At 38.4% G+C, this 19,495-nt stretch overlaps 2 protein-coding genes across 2 annotated transcripts; both read left to right on the top strand.

Moving 5' to 3' along the window:
* Positions 1–8,854: 8,854 nt before the first annotated feature.
* Positions 8,855–10,881, top strand: LOC133823992 (protein MOS2). The gene is made up of 2 exons (XM_062256853.1): positions 8,855–8,990; positions 9,225–10,881. Exon 2 carries the CDS (start codon positions 9,225–9,227, stop codon positions 10,728–10,730), a length of 1,506 nt encoding a protein of 501 aa, XP_062112837.1. The 5' UTR covers positions 8,855–8,990; the 3' UTR covers positions 10,731–10,881.
* A 3,657-nt stretch (positions 10,882–14,538) lies between these two features.
* LOC133825632 (uncharacterized) lies at positions 14,539–16,342 on the top strand. Its single transcript, XM_062258546.1, has 2 exons — positions 14,539–15,184; positions 15,818–16,342. Exons 1-2 carry the CDS (start codon positions 14,618–14,620, stop codon positions 16,340–16,342), a joined length of 1,092 nt encoding a protein of 363 aa, XP_062114530.1. The 5' UTR covers positions 14,539–14,617.
* The last annotated feature ends 3,153 nt before the right edge of the window (positions 16,343–19,495 follow it).

Raw genomic sequence — 19,495 nt, 5'->3', positions numbered from 1 at the left:
GTGGGTCCTCGATGACCTTAGAAGGATGTGCATCCTTCTTCGAGGACTCGCGACCTCGTTTGCCATCTCAAACCTTAGGCGACATCCCAGGAATTTTGTCGAGTTCTGAGTCCATATCACCTGAAAAACAAGTGGAAAATCAGCAACTGGTTATCATAGCAAGATTGGAAACAGTTAGTGGGGAAACCTAACTAGAAGATTTCGTCGAGCTTGAGCTTGGGGACTAGGAAATCCCCCTATCTTCTGAGGATTCTAAGAGGGTACCTTCTCGATAGGTGGGGGATAATCTAGAAAAATTCCTATAGTCATTGGTTCCGTATTGAACCGCTATCCCTTCCCAAACCTCCTTTAAACTATGCATTGTTTGAAATCTACCTAGCCAGCTGTTGTCTCTATGAACTTTAAAATCTACTCCTGACCAAGTAGAAAAGATGTTATGGAGATTGTTAAAGAGAACAGAGACACTGGGCTCATATTTCAAAAGGGTTGAAGATCACATGGACATATCCAACATTACTTTACCTCCTGATGAGCCTAGAGACGCTTCATCTTGAGCCTCGCTACCTGACCCTAAAGGCTCCACTAGCTTTATGCTCGAGTCTTTCCCTTTATTTTTCTTTGAAGGACCTAAAGAATGGGGAAGGGGGACATTTTCCCATCGAGCATACTTGCGAGTTGGAAAGTCGTTTGCTGACTCACTTTCATCAAGAAGCTTGCAGAAGTGCAACTTATCCACGTGCAAGAGATAGAGGAGAGATTGCCGCCTATAAGAGAGCTTCAACATTCTCTCTTTATGGTCCACCATATCTTGGGTCGGCTTTGGGTGATCATAGTTGGCTAAAAAGAACAGAAAGGTATGAACATTTGAGTTTGAAAAAGACCGATAGAAAAATTGTTTCAAAAGACAGATGACTTACGAAGGCGTTGGAATGAGAGGAATTTGGATGATTCGAGGACATTCATCCAAAAGAATTGCATTTTGAAGTTTGGCGGATGATTGGGGATGTCCACAAATAGTCATCCTCTCAAGTAAATTTTTTAATAAGGCTTAGGGCCTTGATCAACGTGTCGGGAGGGCAATAATTGATTTAATTATGTTAATATATGAATTTGATAATTATGTGATTAGAAATGCATGTTTAGGTGAATGAAATATGCATGTGGGCCCCATTTGGATATTAGGGGCATATTTGTAATTTTAGCCCGTTGAGGGCATAAATGCAATATTTGTGTATATTGTGGGTGATACCACGAGTGAGTGGTGATACATTTGTGATGCACGATCCGAGACAGTCCTAGGGAGCAGTTTAGCTAGAAAGTCACAACTGGGTCGAATACCCGGCTCGGGAGGAGCCTAGGGGTATTTGGGAATGTAATATGTGTTCGGGATTTATCGAGTAACGGGTAGTAATTTAGTAATTATTTGGACATGTCAGGATTAAACAGGGATTTATGGGAACACTTGAGGAATTAGCGGGATTTGGTAATTGAGGAAATTTCCCTTGGTAGCACTTGAGGGTTTAGATGGATTTAAGGGTAATTTGGACTTTTGCCTAGGGGATAAGCTTAGGCTCATAAGCTGCTGAGATGTTAGAAGGAAAATAGAATGGGAGATAACATTAAGTCCCTCTCTCTCTCTCTCTCTCTCTCTCTCAAAGTCGGTTCTCTCTCTCCCTTTCTTTGGTGTTTAAATTTGTTGGAGAAATCAAGCCTGGGAATTTGAAGCTAGAGGTTTGCTGAGCTTGGGGAGAATTGAAGTTTGTGGCAATTGGAATTCAGCTCAAGCCAAAGTTAACTCAGACGTAAGGGATTAAAGCATGTTTTTTTTAAACTTTCTTTGTTTTGCCTTTGACTTGAGCGCGTTGTGGCCCTTAAAGGGCTGGGCTGCGGCTTAAATACAAGATATTGGTTGTTTGAAGGTTTTTAGCTCGGGAACCCAAATGTTGAGGCTAGAATCCAAGGTCTCGGAGGCTAGAATTATATTCCGAAGTTATTTATTGGATTAGAACTTGATGGATGGCTATTATGAATATGTTGTGACAAGGTTTTCAGCGAGGCTTGGGTTAGAGGACTATGCTCAGGATTGCGGTGCTCAGATAGCTTGGGACATAGGTAAGAAAAATGTTGTACCCATTGAGTGGGGTGTGACCTTATTGATTGAATTGCAGGGCGTAGTCCTATTGTTTATGTTTAGTATATGTTTAAATATATGTGTGATATTATGCTATATAATGCATATTTGTGAGTGAACGGCGAAGGCCGAGAACGGTAGGAAGCCGAGTACGGCAAGGGGCCGGGAACGGAGTTGAGCACGCGGAGAGCAGGCCATTAGGGTGAGACCCTCCTAGGATGCTGGAGACATCCTCTCAGTGAAGACCGCGAACCCAGGGCCTGGGATGGTATGGCCGCTATGCGTTTAGCTTGTTGGCTGCTTTATTACATGTTGTTGATAAATATGCATATGTTAATTGTTTTGTGTTGAGTTTTCTTGCTGGGTTTTGGCTCACGGGTGCTCTATGGTGCAGGTAAGGGCAAGGGAGAGGTCGACCAACCATGAGTATAGAGAGCGTGGAGCGACGGATACATGTTCGGCCTACCTGGCTGCCACGGCCAGGGTTATTTTGGGAAGATGTAATATATTGGTATAGATTTTTCGCCTAAGTCGATCTTAAATGTATTTTGAGATGTAAAGTATTTTCTAAACAGTATTTTGGGATCCCAAATGTATAACTCTTTATGTTTTCAATGAATGATCACATTTTTATATTAAATGTTTTTAAACAACTGTTATCACAGTTTAGCTACACTTTTAACCTAAAATCTCAATTAGCGAGCTAATGGCACATTTTTAACTCACTTAGTAACGACTCTAAAGAAGTAGGGTGTTACAGAAACCATCTCCACCCTTCGCTCTGGTGGGATTGCTTTTCATGCAAAAAGGTACAATATCTCTTAGGAAGATGGACCTTCTCGTTTCATCTCATGATATAATGACTTAAGTGCTTCTAAAACTCTGTATGAGTTGGTTTGAAGCTGGAAGAGGGCTATACTGACGTAGTCAGTGAATTTTCTATAGTAATCATTAAGAGGTAGGAGAGTCCCAACTCGCATGTGTTCGCGACTCCAGGCCATGAACTTAACCTTTCTCTTTGGGTCATCTTCACCCGAAGGATAACAACTTCTCTCATTAGCCTTAGGAGCTCGACAGATGAGCTCCCCCGACAAATTAAGACTGTGACAAGACATAATGTCCAATATCTACTCTGTGGTGCAGATGGTACTCTTGTACAGTTTAGCCTCGAAAAACTCACACTGAAGAGTGAAGATAGAAGAGAGAGGAGGGGTAGATGAGGGGATCTGGCATGATGAGTTTTCCATGAACTCAAAGGAGAGCGAACCTGTGGATAAGCTACTGTAACTTTATATTGCGGATCTAAGGGAATGGGATGGATCTTAGGATCATGATCGGGATATACAACAAATTGTAGTCTCCTTCACTTTCTTTCTTTGACCTCGATGATTTGAAGTCGAAAGTGTGCTCTGATGTCTTTACGCTAAGACGCTCCTCGTGCTCCTAGATCAACCATTGATTTTGAGTGAATGAGGATTCAACTCAAGGAGAAGGTGGGTGGTAAGGGATTGCAAGCTCGGGCCCCCACCGATCCTCGGAAGACTACGACATCTAACAAGAAAGAGAAAGGTAAGGACCCATTACTTGGAAATGAAGGAGATATGAAAATATTTGAAGACTTGAGCTCGAAAGCTCGAGACAAAGGGATTAAATAAGGTGAATAAAAATTAGAAAAACTTGAGAATTCGAGACTGAAGGCTCGAAATAAGTGAGACAACTCAAATGACCTAACCGAGCTAGTACAAGTTTGGGGTATCGAAAATGTCCCCAAGCCCGAAGTGGGAAGTTAATTCTAATAAAGGTTGTCTCAATTTTCAAGGAAAAGTTGGCAGTTACCCAAATAGGGAGTGTAGTTGAAACATGAGCACCTAAACCCTATTTCTTAAATCTATTCCTTGATCTATACGATACATTTACGTAACCCTTTCAAATCCCAGAAAAGATACCATATACCCTACAAATTTGCCTAAAAAACTCATTTTTACCATTTTTTATATTAGCATATTGGATCAAAACACCCATTTTTTCTATAACATTTCAAGAACTAAATAAAGAACCAGTCAAGCTTTTCCTATAAAACTACAACAAGAAGATCAGAAAACTTACACGTTGGGAGTTGATGAAAAATCGAAGAGTCGATTGGTAGTATATGTGCAGAGAGATCCTCGGAAACTCGTCTTCAAAAGGGGAGTGAGTGGGGAATTGAGGAATTCTTGAGATTTCTTTTCTTTTCTTCTCAGAGAACATGGGAAATTTTAAGAGAAATGAAATGAAAGTGGTGATTGAGGAAGAAGAGAGTGTTTATATAGGTTTAAAATGGGGTGAGGTTCGAATAAATCTGAACCGTCAAAAGGGAATTAAATGAGATCTAATGGACTGCATTTAATCTCGAAGATTGGCGACAAAATAATAGAATGGGAAAAGACGTGTGCAGAAAGAGAGTACTTGAGTACTCTCTATATGCAATCCCATAATGACACGTGTCACACTCGAGTGTGGTAGGTGAGCACATTTCTTGAAAATGAAGTTCAAAATTTTTCTTCTCATAGGATTCGAGCCAGCATTTTTTAGGGGGAAAAATGTTACACCCAAATTTCGAGAATAAATAAATAACCTCAAAATGTAGGCTCGTAAGTTTTAAGCTCGAAGTTAACAAGTATTGGCATTATACTTGCACAAATAAATGTCAAGTTCCAGTGCCATGTCATCAACGCTCGAGCATGAGTTGTAGGCTCGAAGGCAAAAGTCTCACCCAAAAGGATGAGTTCACAAAACTAGTCGAGTAAAGAGGTGGCGATAACTAGAATGGTGAGCTCGAAATTAAGTGATCTCGAAAGCGTGTTGAAGCAATGTTCAAGCTCGAAGACGCGTTAAATACACATAGAAAAGCTGTTAGGAAATCCCTATTTCTTTGAGATTAGGTTAAATCGTGTATTGAATCCCTATTTTTATGGGATCTTTATTTAAATAATGCATTTAAGTTGTATTATTATTATTATTATTATTATTATTATTCAAATATTCATTTGAGTTTAGATTTGAATATATGTTGTAACTTCCCTAAATTTGTGGGAAGATATTCTTGTAACCAGGTCTATAAATAACTTATATCTGGTCATTGGTTTATATGCATGTTTTAGAATAGGAAAAGTAAAAAAAAAAAAAAGTGAGTAGTTAAATAAAAATATAGTGTCTTAATAATTATTAGGGCATTATATTTGTACCCAAAATTTAATTTAAATACTCAATTTTTATTAAAAATTAATGTATAATATATATATATATTTTCAATTTTTGCTCATTTTTTCTTTGTCATATTCTAGAAAATACATAAAAATCTATATTTTAAATATTTAAATAAAAAAAGTAAAACAAAAAAAAATATAAAAACTTGTTAATGTAAGAGTTTTTAACAAAAAAATTATATATTATTTTTTTTAAAAATTATGAAAACAAAATAAAAATAAAATTATTAAAATTAACAAAAAAAAATAATTAAAGAATGTCAAAAAAAAGTAATAAGAAAATATGTTTAATATAATTTTAAAAATTAATTTTTTTTTTAATGAATGGGGTGTTTATATATACTAGGTAGAAGCAACATGCAATGTACGTGTGTTTAGTTTTAAAGTTGTAAACATTATCTATAATTTTAATAAAAATTATTTCATTATTTTTTTTCAATATATATATAAATATTTATATAAATAATCTCTACATATATGACATCTAAATACAACGTTGATATAAATATATATTAACATGGCTACAAGACATATATATAAAATATAATAATATTTAAAAAGAAATTAATAATAGAAATAAAATAATAATATAAAAAGTTATAGTGTAGACAATAGTTGTAACGCCCTACTTCCTTAGAGCCGTTACTAAGTGAATTTAAAATGTGCAATTAACTCGCTAATCGAGGTTTTAAGACAAAAGTGTAGCTAAACCATAACAAAAGTCACATAATTTGAAAATATATCCATTCATTGAAAATTATAAAGCGTTTAACATTTGGGATCCCAAAATACTGTTTATAAATATTTACAACTCTGAATATAATTAAAGTCGACTAAACGACAAAATTAGGTTTAATACAGTCTCCCAAAAATACCCCTGGTCGTGGCAGCTAGGCAGGCCAAACATGTACGTGTCGCTTCACGCTCTCCATACTCATGGTTAGTCGACTTTCCCCTTTCCCTTACCTGCACCATAGAGCACCCGTGAGCCGAAGCCCAGCGAGAAAACTCCACACAAACAAATAACATATGCATAACATCATTCAACCCATAACAAAACCGTCAACAGGCTAAACACATAACGGCCATGCCGTCCCAGGCACTTTACCAAGCCCTGGGTTCGCGGTCTATACCGTGAGGATATCCTAGGTATCCTATAGGGTCTCACCCTGGCATCTCGCACTCCGCGTGCTCAACGCTGCTCTCGGCCACGTGTTGTACTCGACCTTGCCGTTCTCGGCCTTCGCCGTTCTCAGCTCTTGTCGTTCATTCACATATATGCACACATAGCATAATTAAACAAATACTTAAACATGTATAAAAATAATTAATGGGGCTATGCCCTGCCACACAATCATATAGGGTCGTGCCCTACAACACAAACTATAGGTTCTCGCCCTGCTCTACGGGTACAACAGTTTTCTTACCTGTGTCCCGAGCTTTCCAAGCATCGATGTCCCGAGCACAGTCCCCTAGTCCGAGCCTCGCTGAAAACCTAGTCACAACATATCAACAACATCCATCCATCAAGTTCTAATCCATTAAATAACTTTGTGTCATAATTATAGTCTTCGGGACCTGGAATTCTATCAATCCGGGTGATGAAATCCATCTCGAGCCTTAACTTTTGGATTCCCGAGCCTAAAACCTCCTTAGGGTCCAAAAACCCACTAAGTGTCGCGGCCCCAAGAACCCATGCCGCGGCCCGCCTCAACCAGAAACCCCAACCCCAAAAACAGGGCATGCACGCCGCGACCCAAGCTAGGGTGTGTCGCGGCCCGCCCTTCTTCGTGGCCTGCCAAGTGTTCTAGAGGGTCGCGACTCAGCAAGAACAATGTCGCAGCCCGACCCTTCGAACCCAGAAAAATCCTCCATTTTCACAACTAAAACCAAGCCAATTTACCCCAAAATCAACCCAACAATTCAAGTTAATCATCATAGAAGCTCTACTATAGTCTCAGCAACAAAACTTAACAAAACTAATCCCAATGCACACCCAAACATCCAAGAGAAATTCACAACTTAGTTCACATGCATGAACCTATATTCCTAACCAAAACTCAGCAAAAATTTAGTTGATCATCATATTTTAGATCTTACCTTTGAACCTAATTAAGCTCTAAGTTAATCCCCTGATTTCCAAGCTTCAATCCTCCAACACTCCAGCTTGAGTTCTGAATTTCCTAGCTAAATCTCCTCAAAGTTTCCCCTTAATATGGCTTAGAGAAAGAGAGAGAGAGAGAGAAGAGGTTTGGGTCGGTTCCTTAGTTTCTGAATGCTTCCTTGATTTTGTTTTACTTATCCTAAGTCATTTAAGTTACCTCCAAGGCTCGGGGTACCAAAAACGTCCCCGAGGGCAAAATGGTAAAATTTCCTCAATATTCCATCCTAAACATTCTAACTTCAAATATATCTCCAAATATTTATTTCCACAACCCGATCACCCCATCAAACGTCTAATGCCCGAAATACCCCTCGACTCGCCCCAAGTTGGGAATTCGACCCCGTTGTGACTTTCTAGCTAAACCGCTTCCAAGGACTGTCTCGGATCGCGCAACACATATATATCACAATAATCACATCCATGCTCTCAGCGAGCTAAATTACAAATATGCCCCTAATAATCAAACGGGGCCCACATGCATATTTAATTCACCTAACACATGCATTTCTAATCACATACTCATCAAATTCACACATTAACATGATAAACCATTTATTGCCCTCTAGGCACGCTAATCAATGCCCTAAGCTTTATTAATAAATTTGGGACGCTACAGTAGTATATATGCATCAACTATTTTTAGTTTGTAATGTATCTCGCAATGTTCTTTGCTGAATTTGATGAAGAAAAAGAACTTTAATTACTTGATAAAAAGTAAATTATCACACAAATTTATAAGATAAAAAAATGACATGCATGCTTTTATTATTTTTAAATAAATATGATTTAATTATTTAAATTATCATAAAATATCTTAAAAATATCATATTTTAATTAATTAATTAATTTTTGTTTAAGTTTATGTTTGTTCTAGTTTTTAAATTTGGTAGTGACAACAAAATATTATACATTATATATTTAATATAATATTAAGTTTAAGTTTAATTAAATTTTATTTAAGTTAAAAAATATATGATTTTATTATTTTTAAATAATTATCATGTTAAAATATCTTATTTTAATTTATTTAATTATTTATTTTTTAAGTTTAAATTATATTTATAATCTATCGTTAAATATAAAAATATTTTATTAAATATAAAAATATTATATTAAAGTTAGTGATAAAAAATAAAAAATATTTAAAAACAATAATTTTCTTTATCTACAAGATTTTAGGTGCAGATATAATCCCCTTATTATATTACCTATAATTATTTACTATTCAGCATAAAATTACTATTATAGCCCTTAATTATATTGCCTGATCCTGATGATTTTTTTTTTCCAGCGATTCTGATGAAATTATATTAGTATATATTCATAAATTTATAGAGAGCCCCTGACAAAATTATAGAGAGCCCTGATTGTGGACCGGCCTTGTTAACCTTTCCTACTCTTCCGACCACTTTCCTCCGCCGCCGACCTCGCGTCGCCGCCATCGTTACAGGTCCGTTTAGGTTTTTTTTCTTCTTCTTCTTCGTAACGGATCAATTATTTACGTTTTTTTTTCTATAGAATTGCAGTACCAAAATTTCAATTTATCTTCAAATCAAACTATATTACCTTGTTCTATAGAAAAGAATCTCTAAAAACCCCCAATACTTTCATCAGTAAACCCTGAATTCTTAGTTACTCTATTTCCTTGGTAAGATCAATTAATATTTCTGCATGTATTGTACAGATGAAACTCTCATTCTCCTTACCTTCAAAGACAAATTCAAAGTCAAACTCCATAAAGCCATCGAATAACTTTGGGGATGATAGCAAGAACAGCAGCAATGCTGAGGATTCTAAAAAATTTGTCACTGAATTTAACGCATCTGAAATCATAACCGACAATGACAGGCGAAAGGATTTGGTTATCCCTCCTATACAAAATGAGTGGGAGCCCCGCAAAAAGATGAAAATTTTTGAACTTCCAATTGTGCAATCTGATGGCTCTGGTGGTCTTAATTTTGAGGTTGAATCATTGTCAGCTGTTGCAGAGGCCAATGATTCAAAGATGTCATATGGCCTCAACCTGAGGAAGTCTACTAAGGGTGCTGAGACTGACAGCCAGGATCAAGTCAATGGTTCAGATTCTAAATCTCCAGAAATGGAACCATCAAGAATTGCTCCTTCAGCAGAAGATGGTTTGCTTCAGAAATTAAAGTATGACCTGCAGAGGTTGCCTGAGGATCAGGGCATGGAGGAGTTTGCAGATATGCCCGTGGAGGGCTTTGGTGCTGCTTTGCTTGCTGGGTATGGATGGTATGAAGGGAGAGGCATTGGGAAGAATGCTAAGGAGGATGTCAAGGTAGTAGAGTACCACAAGAGGACAGACAAGCGTGGTTTAGGGTTTGTGAATGATGATGTTCCCACGCGTGATGTGAATCCTACACAAAAATCAAACAACAAAGGAAAAGAGAATGATAAGGAGAAAAAGAAAGAAAAGGGCAGAGGGGATAGGGATAGAGAGAGGGAAGGTGCAACTTCTGTAGAGAAGGACGTGCGGATAGTTGGGGGCAGGAATGCAGGTCTGAAAGGAAGGATTGTTGAAAAACTGGGTCATGATAGACTAGTTGTGAGGCTTTCGAGGAGTGAAGAGTTGGTGACACTGCAAGTTGGGGATGTTGCGGAGCTGGGTTCTAAGGAAGAGGAAAGATGCTTGAAGAGATTGAAGGAATTGAAGATTAAAGAAAGAGGCTTAAAGAGAGTAGAGGAGTCAAGGAGTCAAGACAGATCAGAAATTAAGGCAAGTAAGCCAGTGAGGGAGGAGGGAAGAAGAGACAGTAAAAGCCTCAATAATCAAAGTAGGAATTCAAGTAGCATGGGGCAAATATCTTGGCTTTGTAGCCATATCCGAGTTAGGATCATTAGCAGAGACTTGAAAGGAGGGAGACTGTATTTGAAGAAGGGAAAGGTGGTTGATGTGGTAAGTCCAAGGATCTGTGACATATCCATGGATGAGAGCAATGAGCTTATTCGGGGTGTCTCACAAGATCTTCTTGAGACTGCACTTCCCCGACGAGGGGGACCAGTTCTTGTATTGTTTGGGAAACATAAAGGAGTCTATGGCAGTCTTGTGGAGCGGGATTTGGACCGAGAAACCGGTGTTGTTCGAGATGCAGATACTCATGCTTTGCATAATGTCCATCTAGAACAGGTTGCAGAGTATATCGGGGATCCAAGCTATCTTGGCTATTGAGTCTTGTGCAGCAATTTCGTTAGATATATAATTTATGACTCTTCCTTTTGATCATTAACTATTTCAAACTAATATTACTTGTACTAGCTGATCTATAAGGCTTTCCAGAATTCACTCATATAATTATTTTACTGATAGATTTGATCGGGTCTTTTCTATTGTTATGTGATGTGTGTAAACTTTCTCCTCGTGAGCTTAAAATTCCTTTTAGGAGACAAATAAGTAAATTTTACAATTTCAATCGTAACCCTGCATTGAGATCGCGACTCACCAAGTAGGGCTGAGTATAAAATTTTTAAATTGGATTATATATTTTTAAAAAATGAAAGTTTAATTGGGCGGGCCATAGATTAGGTGGGTTAAATTTAATTCGGGGCTTTTGGGTTGTATTTTTTTTTTCAGTTTTTTCGGGTTGGTTTGGGCGACTTTAATTTGGCAATCGTTTTTCTTCAATTTAGTTTATCATATATTACATGTTTGGATAAGAGTATTCTTTTAATTTTTTTGGGGCATTGAACACACGGTAAGAAGCAAAGGAAAATTTGATAATTCATGCTTACATTAGCTTAATAATTAAAATTTGAACCAAAGTTAACCACCATATGATAAAAATGCTCATCTTTCATTTAATACCAAAAATACCCCTCTCATAACAAAATCTCATACCTTTCCTCTCTAAAATCTTGCAAGAAAGATACACATGGGTAAGACATGGGTAAGTGATTTTCTTTTATTCTTGTTGTTGTTGGTTGTTTTTATGATTTAGAATGTTGTTTAGATGTTGGATCTGTAGTTTGTTGGTATTTTTTGCTGTTTTTTGGGTGAAAATCGTGTTCGATGAAAATCTGCGTTTATTTTTTGGTTCCTTGAGTTTTTTTCGAACTGCGCGATAGTGTCCGATAGAGGCCTGATTCGGGCACGATAGTTGTTGAGTTTCAAGGTTAGGGATGAAGGTCCGATGGCAACCCGATAGTTGCCCGATAGTTTTGGTTACCCGATGGTCATAAAGGTCCGATGGCTACCCGATGGTTGCCCGATTGTTATTTTGAATCTATACGCCCTTTAAGTACGATAATGGATCGATAATAGTCTGATATATGCCCGATGTTTGTTTTCTAGCTACTGCGGACCTAATAGTACGATAGTACACGATGGTACCCGATACTTGCCTGATATTAGTTGTTTTAAGTGATAAAAAACATAAATAATCTAAACCGTTACATTTCCCCTGTCATTTCCCTTTCCCTCTCTCTGCCAAAACTCCTCACTCCCACAAAACCATCGAGCAACCCATTCTCATCCTTACCTGACGCATCTGTCTCCTTAACCCACCCTCACCCGACGCATCTCTCTCCCTCACCCGACGGTCAGAAAAACCCCCACCACCCGACGAAGGAAAACCCATACCACCGGAGACCAAGCCTCACCCAAACACTAACCTAAACCCCGACACTCACCCAAACCCCAACCACCACCGGAGACGAAGAAAAACCCAGACCCCGAACGCAAAAATGTCTAGGGTATGTGTTTTTTTCAATTTCTTTTCCATTGCAAAATGTTATAGTATGTATTGTTTGAATTTGACTATGTGAAATCTGACTGTGTGAAATATGAGAAACCATAAAATTTTGAATTTTTTTTTTTGGGTTTTTTGAGAGGTACGATAGGGTACGATAGTGGGTCGATAGGGGCACGATAGTGTTTGTGTTTTCTCATAACTTCAGGTTGAAGATGACTGTACGATAGGGGTACGATAGTGGTTCGACGTTGGTACGATAATTTTGTGTTTTCTGATAACTTGAGGTTAAGATGAAGGTACGATAGGGTACGATATTGGGTACGATGTGTGCCCGATATTGGGAACAAATTGTTTGGGTTGTTGTAGAGATACGATAGGGTACGAAAGTAGGTCGACATTGGTACGATAGTTTATGTATTTTTTGATAAATTGTGATTTAAGATGAATGTACGATAGGGTACGATATTGGGTACGATTCATGCCCGATGTATTTTTTTTTTAATTTCCGATGGTGTACGATGTGAGGTACGATGGTGCACGATAATGTTATAGTTGTTCCTGTTTTTATTTTTTCAGTGGTGTCCGATATGGTGCGATAGTGTCTGATAGTTGCTCGATAGTAGATTGCAGAATATAAAATTTGATGTTTTTTTTGTTATTCTATTTAATTGGGTATTTATTTGTTTTATGCAGAATTTAAGACCTCCACAACTGATAGTTCCAGTAGAAGAATATTTTATTGGACGTATCACTTGGCGCGGCAGTTGGTACTTTCCAAAGATTAAAGCAAAATTTACTGAGTGTGGTTTATTGGATAGGGTGAAGGAATCCCCTTTCAAACAATTCTTCATGACGGAACTATTAAATTTTTCTGGTGCCTTAGTCCATCAGTTGTTGTTGCACAAATTCAGAGGGGAGAAGACTGACGAAGTCCAGTTTTATATTGGGAAAAAACGATGTAGATTTAGCCAATTAGAGTTCGCTTTAGTTACTGGTTTAAATTTCGAGGCTGGACCGTCTGAAGCTGAGATTAAAGCGAAGACCACTTCGGATCGGTTGATTTTTGAGTACTTCAATGGTCATTCCCCAGTGAGCATAGGGCAACTGCGCAAAACTCTTGAGAGTTGTTAAATAGTTGATGATGTGTACAAGATGGGTTTGTGTTTATTAGTAGAGGGTGTTTTGAAAGGTCGTGGGGAGAAGTTGATGGTTTGGACTGACATGCTGAAGATGGTAGATGACGTTGACTTCTTTTTCCAGTACCCGTGGGGGAAGATATCATACCAGAAGTTGTTACAAACTTGTCAAAAAGACTTTGTAGAAATGAAGAAGCATTTACAGAAGAAGATTGAGAAAGGAAAGACTCAGAAGGAGGCCAAGTACTCTATTTATGGGTATGCTGCAGCATTGCAGTATTGAGCTTTTGAGTCCATCATTGAGTTGGGTCAGGATTATGCTGTGAGATTGGGCCAAGGCATTCCAAGAATGATCAGCTGGCAGAGCAAGGAGAAAGTAGAGATACACAAAGAGCAACTTATTAAATTGTTTGCCAAAAAGGTGAGCTTTTACTTTACTTTTTAAATATTTTGAATATTCTATATTTTTTTCGAGATATGCAATTCTATGGGTACTGCACGATAGGAATACGATAGGGTACGATTTGAGTACGATTGTGTGGTTTTTTGTCAATTGTTTGAAAACTGGCTAAGGGTACGATTTGGTACGATGATGGTCCGATGGGGGTACGATATGTATTCTTTTTTAATGTAGTTGTAGAGGAACGATATTGGTACGATGTTGTACGATGATGGTACGATAGATAGCAAGTAATTCTCCCTTACGTTAGGGGTACGATTTGGGCACGATAGTAGTAGGATATTGGTTCAATATGGGTACGATATTGTTATGTTATGGGTACGATATGGGTACGATAATTGCATGATATGGGTACGCTTGAGGTACGATTGGGGTACGATAGGTTACTTATCACCGATGACAATTACTTATTTTTTATATTGTTTTACTTTCCAATCTAAATATTCATTGTTTTTTGTGGCAGTTGACAGTATACCCCTACCTGTGTGCCCGACCTGCTGAAGAACAGTATATGAGGACCCTTACAGACAATGAAGCCCCATTGTATGTGGACATGGGGTTAGAGGAACTAGAGGTGGGTGCCGATGGACAACCTACACAGGAAGCCTTACAGAGCCAGGCTAAAAAGCTTGCTGAAAAGTTAGTTGAGCAAGCGGAAGCAGCAAAAATTTTTAAGGAGGTTCCACCACCTCCAGCACCTGAGGCACCTGAGGTTCCCCCATCAGCACCTCATGCCAGCACCTCCTCCCAAGCTGAGCAACCAAGTTACTCTATGATTTTGGCCAGGTTGGAAAAGGTTGAAGGGCAACAAAGTGCCCTTATTAAAGGTCAGTCCGAGATCTTGGGACAATTGCAGAAGTTGATGACAATGATGGAAGATCTTAGTAGGCCAGCTCCAGATCCACACCCTCAGTCCACTGAAGAAGGCCCTCAATCTCCTGTAGATGAAGACATTCTCCCTAACGATTACAGACCTGATGATGTAGATGATCACATTTTTCTCACACCAGAGGATATGCAAGTTACTGTAATCGGAGATACTGAAGATTCTGAAGTACAATTCTTAGACATAGCTCCACCAGCACCGGAGAAGAGGAGAGAAAGAAAGAGGCCTAGGTGGTTCGATGAGTACACTGCAATGAAGAAAAGGAATAAGAAATCAAAGACAACAGTGAATGTGGATCCATTGAGGGTTGTTGATGGCAAATTACTTATGACCTTTCACAAGTGGTTGCTTGGCACCATTGGGAATAAATATCTGAGGGAATGCTTCTCAGGGACACACGATGCTGCTTGGTTCCTGAAACTGCATACTCCGAGGACATGGCTTTCTGACTCTGTAAGTTTTCTATAACTTCATAATTATAGAATGTTGAAAATTTATTTAAATGTTTCTATATGTAGTGGTACGATATAGGTACGATTGGTGTACGATAGTAGTACGATAATTAAAAGTGCCAAATTATAAACTGTTTATATTGTCAATGGTACGATGGTGGTATGACGGTATTACGATAGTGGGTATGATAGTGTGCAATACTGTAGTTATTTCCATAATGGGTACGATGATGGTACAACATTAGCACGATAGGGGTACGATATAATTTGTTAAGTAGTTACTATTAACATCGTAATTTTAGAATTTGTAGTGGGACGATATAGGTACGATGGTAGTACGATAATAGTTAGTTTCAAATTGTTAACTTACTTTGTCAATGGTACGATGATGGTACGACAGTGGGACGCTAGTGGGTACGATGGTGTATAATACTGTAGTTTTTGCCATAAAGGTACGATGATGGTACGACATTAGCACGATAGGGGTACGATAGAAGGTTTTATTGTTGTTATTTAGTTACTATATTCATGTACGATTGGGGTACGATAGTTACTATATTCATGTCTGATAATTTTTTGTTTATTTATTTTGGTACGATAATGTGGTTACTGACTTAATTTTCCTTTAATGTAGCATTTAGATGCAGCATTCCATCTCATGAGGAGGCGTCTACAATTTTATCCTGACGTGTACCCTCAGAACTGTGTTGTTATGCCTACAGTTTTTCCCGAATCATTGAAGGCTCGGTGGGACGCTTTTCCAGGTTCTGACTACTCTAGCTTTAGTTGGGATGACAGTATATTGGACTTGGTTAGGGGTGATGCAGTCCAATTCTTACCGAGTTGGCAGAACAAGGAGTTCATTTATTTTGCCCTCTTCTTGAAAGACCAATTGCATTGGGTAGCTGTAGAGGCAAACATGAATGGGTGGATGTTCAACATCTTTGACTCCAGTATTGGATCAATTTCCGAAAACGATTTGATCAGTTTGATGGTTGACTGGTGTACCATTTTCCCGTCGGTCTTGCAACATTCCGGTTTATTTGAGAACCATGACGTTATACTCGCGCCTCAGTTGACAGCATCAGAGAGCCAGGTCAGACCCTTCGATTGGAAACTCAGTCCACGTGAATTCGTACCGCAAACAAAATCCAGGTGAACTTTATTATATATCACATATTAATTATTATTTCTTAATTACAAAACTTTATTAAATTATTGTTTATTTTCTAATGCAGTGGCGATTGCGGATGTTACGTAATTGAGCATATTGAACATAAGCTTCTACAACTACCATTTGATAATGTAACTGACAATAATATGAAATTTTTTAGGCAAAGGTGGTGTGAAGATTTATTCTACCAAAACTTATGTTGAACGGTCTTCATTTTTTTGAATTGTATAATTTTTTTGATTGCTCTTTTTGTAATTACTACATTTTAATGTGTTTAATCTTTGCAATCGTACTATCATCGATCACTATCGTACTCTATCGTACCCTCACATGTCTCACAAATTTCACGAAACTGTACTGAAACCATACCATCGTACCACTATCGGACACTATCGTACTAAATCAAAAAAGTTCATTGTCATGACACAATCGGACCAATATCGTACATTATCGTACCCTAATGTCGTACATTAACTATCGTTCTACATCGAGCAACGTCGTACCATATCGTATGATACATTTAAATAATCATACAACAAACGATATCGTACATTGTCGTACCAGCATCGTGCACTATCGGACCAACACTGGATTATTACATATTTAAGAGTTTCATAATGGAGAAAAAAACAGAAAAAAACTTGCAAAATCCAGCACATAACAAATATTACTAGTTCAAGAAGAAATAAAACATAATAGGTCAACTAGAATACAAACAAAACAATTTAACCTCGGTACTTGCAAGACACTTCGTTGTGCCCTTTACCACCACACTTGCTACAACATCGTTGTATCACAACCTTGTCTCCATTAGAAGGATATCGATTTTTCCTAATTCGTCCGACCTTTTGCTTCATCGGTCGGCCTACAGGTTTCTTCTCAATCGGTACTCCAACTTGGATGTTCTTAATGTCTTCAGGCAATTCCCAATCATCCTCATCACCAACTGGCATAATTGTCCCCTCATATGTGCTCTTCCAACACTCTCTTATGTAATATTGAGAGCACAATGCGTACATGCTAATATTTCGTTCTTGAGTAGCAGCACATGCATGTGGACAAGGAATCTTTATGATTTGGAATAGGCCGCAACTGCATGTTCGTGCCTCCAAATCAACTATACCACCACTCTGAACTGTTCCTCCGGGGTAGACATTAAATGTATAAGGTCCAGCTCTGTCGACGCTTAAGAACCGAGATTTCTCAAATTGACATGACAAGTCCCCCTCCATAACTGGTGATAGAGTCGTGCTACACTTTTCAGCGTTTTCCTTTCGAGTAGCAAACCATGTTTGAATAGTAAACCTGATGAATTCAACAAAAGCAGTGATCGGGAAGGCTCTTGCGTCCTTAGTTTTGCTGTTGAAACTTTCAGCCCAATTACTTGTCATTACATTGTAACGGTCCCCTGGAAAGTACGCACGAACCCATCTTTCAAATCCAATGCCCTCAAGATATAGTGCAACAGCAACATCCATTGCTTTTATCTTCTCAAATTCTCTTTCAAAATCTGTCTTCTTATACGAGTATGCACAACTGTAAATATGATCCGTGAAGCAATCAGTCTTGAACTTGCTAGCCACGTTCATAATAATGTGGTGGTAGCATGCGCCGTGGGGTGCATCAGGGAAGACAAGTTCCAAAGCATGAACAATGCTTTGATGCCTATCCGATACGAATGCTAAGTTCTCAACATCACCAATCGCTTGTTTCAACTTCCTCATGAAATAGGTCCAAGAGTCGTGGTTCTCGCTGTCAACTATTGCGAAAGCAATCAGAAATATGTGGCTGTCTGAATCCAATGCCACGGCACACAACAATTGGCCACCATACCTAGTTTTCAAGAATGACCCATCAATACATATAACAGGTCGACAAAACATGAATCCCCGCCTACAAGCACCCAGAGAAAAAAAGCAATACTTGAAGCGACCCTCGTCTACCTTGAAATCAGTAATGGAATCGGGATTGTTCAACTGCAGCATGTGCAAGTACCCAGGTAACTTCGAATATGAAGCTTCCGGCATACCCCTAACTATGTGGAGTGCCTTCTCTCTGCATCTCCAAGCCTTCTCATAACTCATTTCGATCCCGTAAGAATTCTTCATATCTTCTCTTATTTTGAAGGCTAAATAATCTGAACCGTTAACTGAGAATTTATCCTTGATCAGTTCGGCAACTACCAAAGGTGATGCTTGACGGTTATCTTTTTCTCGAACATCGAGGGAACATGTGTGTACATTTTCAAATGCTGTCACCTCGAACATGTTAGAAAGTTGCTTCTTCTTCCCTCTTAACCTCCACCCACAATCAGGATCCTTGCATGCAATGTACCAAACATCAGTACCGGACTTCTTAACTATAAAGTCGAATCCCTTCTTCATTGCAAACAAGCCAGCAACCTTCTTTAAATATTCCTCGTCTCTGAAAAACTTTCCTAAATGAATCTCCCCGCCTGATGTGCCACCCATAGATATATAGTGACTATTATCCTCAATGTCTTCTCTTGTAAACATCTGAGCTTTGAATTTACTATAATATGTCGAAGAAGAGAGTGGATCACTAAATTCTCTAGCATCATTTGTTCCGTCTGGACGACTACTACTAGTACCAGGTGTTTGGCGATCTTCTCTACGGGGTCCACTTCTACATGCTGTTTGCCTCGGTATTTGGTACGACAGTGGACTCAGGTTCAAAGCTTGAGAATAGACCTCTGTTTCTTGGTTGTCTCTTACATCATCATTGCAATCAAAATCAGCATCAGCATCAGGTTTAGGATAATCAGGAAAATCTTCATTGCCCTCAAAATCATCTTCAGGGTCAGGACAATCAGGAAAATCATCATGAAATGGCATCTGTGCTACATGATCAACTGTCGGTATGAAATGGTTTGATTCAGGAACAGTAGTGGCTACCAGCACCTTCGGATTTGTTTCTGGAACATAAGTCCCAACCTCACTACGAGTATCCTTAACAGTACTTGGTGGAGGATTACGATCAACAATGATATTCTTCTCCACCAAAGTCACAAAAAGGGGAACAAATTCATCTGGCTTCTTCAAAAGCATTGACAAATATAAGCTTACACCCTTGTCATTCCTTATAAGTTCAGGCTGATACATTAACCCTTTCATGTAC

Source organism: Humulus lupulus, chromosome 3 (genome assembly GCF_963169125.1).
Source record: "Humulus lupulus chromosome 3, drHumLupu1.1, whole genome shotgun sequence".
In the NCBI taxonomy this organism is placed as follows: Eukaryota; Viridiplantae; Streptophyta; class Magnoliopsida; order Rosales; family Cannabaceae; genus Humulus; species Humulus lupulus.
This window is presented reverse-complemented; position numbering and strand designations above follow the sequence as displayed.